This window comes from Myotis davidii, unplaced genomic scaffold, assembly GCF_000327345.1.
Source record: "Myotis davidii unplaced genomic scaffold, ASM32734v1 scaffold2723, whole genome shotgun sequence".
Classification (NCBI taxonomy): Eukaryota; Metazoa; Chordata; class Mammalia; order Chiroptera; family Vespertilionidae; genus Myotis; species Myotis davidii.
The window spans coordinates 220,890-228,384 of NW_006294584.1; the positions used below are offsets into that span (position 1 = coordinate 220,890).

General features: G+C 39.6%; 1 protein-coding gene across 3 annotated transcripts in view; it reads left to right on the forward strand.

Moving 5' to 3' along the window:
• Positions 1–7,434, forward strand: part of DNAJC5B (DnaJ heat shock protein family (Hsp40) member C5 beta) — a 34,808-nt gene extending 27,374 nt beyond the window's left edge. For all 3 annotated transcript variants that reach the window (XM_015567185.1, XM_006768708.2, XM_015567186.1), the window contains 2 exons: positions 1,548–1,719; positions 7,267–7,434. In XM_015567185.1, the coding sequence (XP_015422671.1) occupies positions 1,548–1,719; positions 7,267–7,361 (267 nt within the window). In that variant the 3' untranslated portion in view covers positions 7,362–7,434. The remainder of the gene's footprint in view (positions 1–1,547; positions 1,720–7,266) is intronic.
• Positions 7,435–7,495: the final 61 nt, after the last annotated feature.

Genomic DNA, 7,495 nt, shown 5'->3' on the forward strand with positions numbered 1-7,495 from the left:
TTTCAGAGAAGAGGGAAATCTGGCAATTGCACAGTAAAAAATCTTAAAAGGATGAAAGGAGGATCGCTTGGGGCAGACTCAAGAGAACTGCACAGGAGGGTCTTAGAGGCAGTTGTCGAGGAAGAGGGTGTTGCAGGTTTGTTTTTTCAAAATATGTTTTTATTGATTTCAGAGAGGAAGGGAGAGAGAAAAAGAGATAGAAACACCAATGCTAAGAGAGAATCATTGATCAGCCCCCTCCTGCTTGCCCCACACTGGAGACCAAACCCGCAACCCAGACATTGCCCTGACTGGGATTTGAACCATGACCTCCTGATTCATAGGTAGACGTTCAACCGAGGAGCCATGCCGGCTGGGCTGCAGTTTTATTTTTAGAGTAATTTACCTAAGTCTACGAAAATGTAGAGCATTTAGAGCAAAAAGATGGTAGGTGTGAGCGTGTAACTAAAGCTCCCTCACTCCAAGCCACCCCACAACGGGGGCCAGAGTCAGATAGATGGAGTACTGGGCTGGGAAGCCAGGATGGGGCAGGTGAGGTTCCTCAACCTAAGTCTTAAGTCACCTTAAGTCACTGAAGAATTGCAGACACACACAGTGATCTTTATCCCCTTTGTTCCTTTTATTAGATAAAAATGTGCATTCTGATTCAAAGATGTATAAACCACTTAAGCACCACCGTGGAGGAAGTTTGTATGGAGTATAAAGGATGGGGGGAAGGGTCAGAAAACATGTCAGGGAGAGGATCTTTGAGATGACTCTGAAACACGGAGTGGGTAATTGTTACATGGCTAGGTGGGTACATCTAGGCAGACAATTCCACAGGGAGAGCAAAGCTATGGCAGGAACAGGGCAGGCTGGTGCAGAAGGGTTGGCAAAGGCCAGATGACCATAATAAGTAGCTCCAGCCTTATCTGAGAGGCAGAGAGTAGCTGCATGGGTTCAAGAGAATATATGTATTTCAGGAAGCTCCAGCAGCAACCCATAGGGTGGATTAAGAGGAGGTAGGGAAGCCAGTTACGATGTTACTGAAACATCCAAAACAGAGGTAACAGGACCTGTTCTAAAGCCCTGCCAGCCAGGATAGAGACAGGGGAGAGGGTAAGATATACTGAGGAGAGAAAGTCTGCAGAGACCAAGAGGAATGTTGGTGGGGGAGGGGAAGCTATCAATAGCTCCTCTGGTGAGAATGATTCTGTCCCCTTCGTTAGATCATGAGACCTGTAGATTTTTTGCTTGTCAGTTGGTTGGGTTTGTTTGGTTTGGTTTACTCTTAATAATGATCACCATAACTTAAGAATAAAGAAGAAAATGTCATGCATCATTACTTTGGCTACAAGACATTTCCTCTGGGTTTTAACTTACTAGGTAAATCTATGTGGAATTTGTTTCCAAGGAAACTAAAAAAATTGCATGCAATAGGATGAGAGTGCAGGGTGAACTGCAATGTCTTCAGGTCTCTGGAGGTACATGAGTACACACTTGATTTCTGGAGTTCTCACATACCCCACTACCTCTCACCGCTATTTTGCTTTTCCTGTTTCTCCTAGACCCTGTTTGTCATTATTGGCCTCTTGACCGGCTGCTATTTTTGCTGCTGTCTATGCTGTTGTTGCAACTGCTGCTGTGGACGCTGCCGGCCCAAATCATCGGAGCCAGAAGAGGACTTCTATGTGTCCCCAGAGGATCTTGAGGAGCAGATCAAGACTGACATGGAAAAAGGTAGAGTAAGATGAGAGCAGAGGTAGTGGGTGTCCCTTCATAGGCCTGGCCACGCACCAGGTCCCATGGTGATGGTTATCACAAAAGTGAGAGAAATTCATCAACCAAGTTAGGAGAACCCCATAGACCAGCGGTTCTCAACCTGGGGGTTGAACGACCCTTTCACAGGGGTCGCCTAAGACCATCGGAAAACACATATATAATTACATATTGTTTTTGTGATTAATCACTATGCTTTAATTATGTTCAATTTGTAACAATGAAATTGGAGGTCACCACAGCATGAGGAACTGTATTAAAGGGTCGCGGCATTAGGAAGGTTGAGAACCACTGCCATAGACTGTCAGCTTTGGTACTTCTTTTGCAGAGGATGAAAGAATAGTTACTTTTAGCAGCAACAGAGAAAAACAGAGCCTGACACCATTAGAAAAAAATCATGAAATATGCTGATCTAGTACAATATGCAAAGCTAGTATAATTCATGGTCTCATTACAAGAGTGTGAGCTCTGGGTTCAGGGAGGATTGGGAGTGCCCAGGGGAAGGAGAACCGAGGTAGAAATTTCTCCCAGAAGAAGCATTTCAGCCTGTTTCTTTAGGATCTTTATTCAAATAGAAGGGAATGGACATCAAGAAAAGTCAGCAACCTGTCACTTTTCTTCTTTTTGATTATTTTATAATGAGTTTTGGGTAGATTTGGGGGAGCATAGTCTTTTTTCCCTGGAAATGTAGCTTCCTTCCAAACCTACACTTTAGAGCTTGCCCTAAACCAGCATCAAGAATACTGTCCTATGTAAACAGGGCTATTTCCTTTATTAAATCACCCCCACATGTCTATATATGTATATATCCACATATATATGTATATATCCATGAAATATTACTTGATTCTTCAAGTTCACTTTGCCCAGAAATGATAATGAAAAAAATGTAGCAAACGATAAAGTCTCACAGAATTTACACCAGAAATATTTCACATTCTCTGAAAAATGAATCTCACAGAATTTACAACACCAGAAATATTTCACATTCTCTGAAAAATGATTTTGTTTAAACAAGCTGAAGTCAAACCTGTCATTGTCCTTTATCTTGTAGCCATAATTCTACTGTCATTTTCTCCTGTAGAATGCATCATTATTCTGAATTATGGACTATCACTAAATCACAAAGAACCTTGGACAGCCAAATAAGAGAATTACTTGGTAATTGAGACAGTGGCCCAGTGTTGTCATAACTGTTGAAATTGGGAATGGTGCACTTTGGACTGCACCATACTCTGATTCTTTGCATCACAATGAAACAAATTCCATGACATCAAGTAGCAGACTGCTTAAAGGCTTGCATGCATCTTTTATTCCCAATCAAATGTGATGCTAAGTAGTATCCAGTTACTATCCAGCCTGACTCCAGCTTCAAGGAAGGAGTCTTCAATCATGTGAATCATGCTTAGTCTTACACCATTTTAGGATTGGGGTTGGGGGGGGAGGGGAGTGCAGTCAGAGATGGAAGGGATTTCCCTGTAACCTGTGACCCCTTCTTATGGGGACTGCTGGGTGACCAGTTAGCAAATGGGGGTTGCTATTACAATTTTTTATTACTGTCCCTGGAGTCAAAGTATGGGCCCAAGGTGAAATGTGATCATAAGTTTCCTTTGCCATATTTGGGATATACAAGAACAAGTCTTTTAATGGAGGCATAAATATCAAAAAGCACAAGCAAGCAGTATTACTCATACATGGGTTAAAAAGAGATACATATATGCAAACTCCTCTTCAGAAAAGGGCCAGTGAATGGCCCCACCATAACTTGTTTAAGAATGATGAGCCCAGTGTATTAATCCCAACTGCTCTTTGAGGCAGGTAAAATGTTGAAAGATCATGTCAGAGGTCTCTGGTCCCATTGTTCATAGGATCTCCCATAATGTCCATCAATCCTATCCAGTCCTCACTCACTGACAGAGGATAGGAAGGAGAGCACTGTCATCATCATCCACTGTACAGAGGAACTTTAACTTGTCGTTTATACTGTGGAACCCAAAGCTAGGTGAATTGAACTTAGGTATCACAAATCCAGTGTCCACACGTCTTTGAAAAGCCTCAACGTTTTTCCTCGTTTAATTTTTAAAATTCTGACTGGGGCTAGGGATGGAATCTGCAACCCAAGTACATGCCCTTGACCAGGAATTAAACCTGTGAATCTTTGGTGGTGCGTGGGCTGGTGCTCTAACCACTGAACATACCAGCCAAGGCAAAGTTTTTCCTCTTTTAAATTAGATCAAAGTTCCAAAGGTCATTTCAGCAGACCTTCTTTGCAGATTTCTTTTCTGGAACAGAAATTCATCCTTGGTGCCAAATTCCACGCAGGTTTCCCTCCTGCAGGGTGACTGGTAATAAATCTATGTGTCTCTCACTGTTCTCAGTTCTGATGCCCCCCAGAGCTACCAATTCCATTGCAGAGGTCAGATTCTAGACTAAGTAAATTATGATCTCATTTTACTGTATTACTAAGTATCACATGATCTCACTTATAAGTGGAATATAATGAACAAAATAAACTGACGAATAAAATAGACCACCCTCCCAAAGAAGATTTAGCCAAGAGGAAAAAGCTTTATTCCATTCCTAAATACTTAAAAGCTCCAAAAAGCTCCAAATACTTAAAAGCAGAATTAATCCAGGTTTTGTAGGGCTTTAAACTTATACAATTTGGGGACAGTCCTCTTTATGAAAAAGAACACAAAATTACAAATGCAAAATTAAATTCAGGAAGTAAATATTTATTTAGAATGAGAAGAAGAAATCACAACAAACTGCAAAGCTTAAAAACTGACAGATAGCCCTGACTGATTTGGCTCAGTGGATAGAGCGTCAGCCTGAGGACTGAAAGGTTTCAGGTTCGATTCCAGTCAAGGGCATGTACCTTGGTTGTGGGCACATCCCCAGTAGGAGGTGTGCAGGAAGCAGCTGATCAATGTTTCTCTCTCATCGATGTTTCTAACTATCTCTCTCCCTTCCTCTCTGTAAAAAATCAATAAAATATATTTTAAAAAACTGACAGATAACATAAATATCACAAAATCTAGAAAAACAGCAATAGTTTAATTAAGTGCCTGGCACATCTCTATAATACTTTTACCCTATGCTTTCCGGGTGCATATTCTTTGCTTGCCTCTTCATTGAACAATACTTTCATAATATCATTTTCTGTAAGAAGAATAGAAAAATAATTCTTTCTTCTAGCATGTTTGATCAATTTGTTTTTATGATTGTAGATGAGAAAAGTTACAGTTTTGCAACTCATTATTGCTAATGTCTAAATTTTTATGGACTGTTGTCAAATCTGCGAAAATTAGTTGATTTCATATATAACATAAAATTTGGAAAAAATTGTCCACACACCATTTTCTGACTGCACATTTCAAACCTTGTTTCCTCTCCATCACCCAATACTGCCAGGATAAGAGCCCATCGACACATCCATATTGTGTGACACCACCTCTGGTGTGAATCTTCGTGCCCCCTCAACAAGTGGATTGGCATACTGAGTTACAAGCTTATCCCTAAAACCATCCCTATGCCAGTAGGGCTACCAATAATTATACACAGAGTTGCTGCAAACCACAAAATCGTATCTCACTAAACCCAAAGGAAACCTATCCCCAGCTATATCTCCCCTTAACCGAATCTCCAAAATGTCCATAGCCCCTCTGTTGCCACTCATCAAGAAGAAAAGCATGATGGAGGAAAAGTAAAGTGGAAAGAGACAGTGTTTTGTTATGATTAAAACATTTTACTTTTGCAAATCTACAAAATATGTGAACATATTTCTAGGGTCCCTGAAGCTTAACTTTCATTAACTGCGGTAAATCCACCACCACTGCTCCTCAGTCTAACATTTCATTATGAGAATTTATGCCTTATTTGAAGTGCATTAGTTAGTTTCAGACTTTTATTCCACTAATTCAAAGACTTACTGTAGTTTACTGGTATAATTAGCGCAATTTAAGGCTTGTGAGGATGTAAACGAAGATTCCATGTGAAGAATATACTTTCTGGACTCTGATCCTATTAATGGATTATGGTCTCTTCCGCTCTGCAAAAGAAGACCACTTAAAGTTGTTTAAGAAAAGGCACTTGAAAGTAGCTACTAGTCACTTGGATATCAAGTTACTTGTGACAAATGATAAGCAGCATACATCAAGATTTGAGTCCATTAGAAGGCACATGGAAGACATTGGAGCTTTGCTTATTTTATTTTGGTGATTCTGAAATAGAATAAAATATAGCAAACATATTCTCACTTAGAGGATTTTTTATTATCCTATGTTGGATCTAATCATAAAATCCTAAGATTTTAGAGTTGGAAGGATTCCAAGGTGTCAACCCTCATCTCCCCACAATTTTTCTAGCAGACTGCGGCCCAACCTCATTTGAAAGCTACCAATGATGAGGAGGTTGGGATCTTGTATGAAAAGTAAGACATGCTCATAAAAATTCAACCACCACAGGGGGGTACAGAGTCAAAGAAAGGGGGTACAGTCAGTATAAAAGTTTATATAAACCTCCTGGCACCAGCTCCTCAAGGATCACAACTTAAAAAAATTTTGTGTAACTATAGGGGGTTTTGTTTTTTTTACAAAAATGTTATAGCTACATAATTGGGGTGTTTTTTTTCCTGTTGCTTTGCAGAGAACAAATTCTGATGAAAAATTTATTAATGTTTTTAATGGATTATGCTTTTGATGTCATGTCTAAGAACTCTTAGCCTAAGCCTATGTCATGAAGATTTTCTTCATTGTTTTCTAAAAGGTTTATGTTTAACATTTAGATCTATTCCCATATTGAGTTCAGTTTTGTATAAGGTGTGAGGTTTAGGTGGAGACTTTTTTTTTTTCATATAGAGGGAGTAGGAAGGGAAGTGAGGATCAGTGAAAAAGAGGAAGAATTTAATATCTTCCTTGGTGCCCTTTTTCTGGTTTATAAAACATGGTGAATGCTGAACAGCAAATGTAGTAAATGTCTCAACACAACTCAAGACTAACAAATTTCCTTGCAGATTTAGAGGTATGATGATTTACAGAGCACATAACCATTTTGAGTATTGACTTTATGTAGGGAGCTTCCTATTAGACTCTTTATCTAAGCAAACTCTGGGTTTTGGCCTCTCTCCCAATGAAAACCTTATATGCTATTGTGCACTGCACAACTCTAGGGGGCATTTTTCCTATAATATAGTCTATATGATATGTAGTGGGTCTATCCTCATTCCCATAAGATGGTGAAAACTAAACCAAGTTCAGCAATTGCCTCAAACGGAAAGCTGGGTTCAGTGCTTTGGTTTTATATTTCTATAATTGATAGAACTCATAGAAGAGTAAGGACAGTGTCTCCTCCCTTCTGAAGTCCTTTAAATGATAACTATCCTCAATATCTTACTAGTTGAATTGATTTGCCAATCATCATTTCAACAAAAATATCCACGACTTGCCCCATTAAAGAAAACATAACATGATAAGAGGATATTTATTGTTTTGCTTTGTTTATTTTTAGATTTGGACTTTCCAGTTGTTCTTCAGCCTACAAATGCAAATGAGAAAACACAGCTAATCAGAGAAGGATCTCGAAGTTATTGCACAGACTCTTAATATTGAGCCCACTGAGGGTCTGCAGTACCTCCTCTTGGTTCAACCATGCCTCCAGGTGGTCATGGGGAGAGGACAGGGGGCATGAAATGCTGTGAACTTTTCCACATTTGTATTTTATTTTTAGGTTAGGGAAA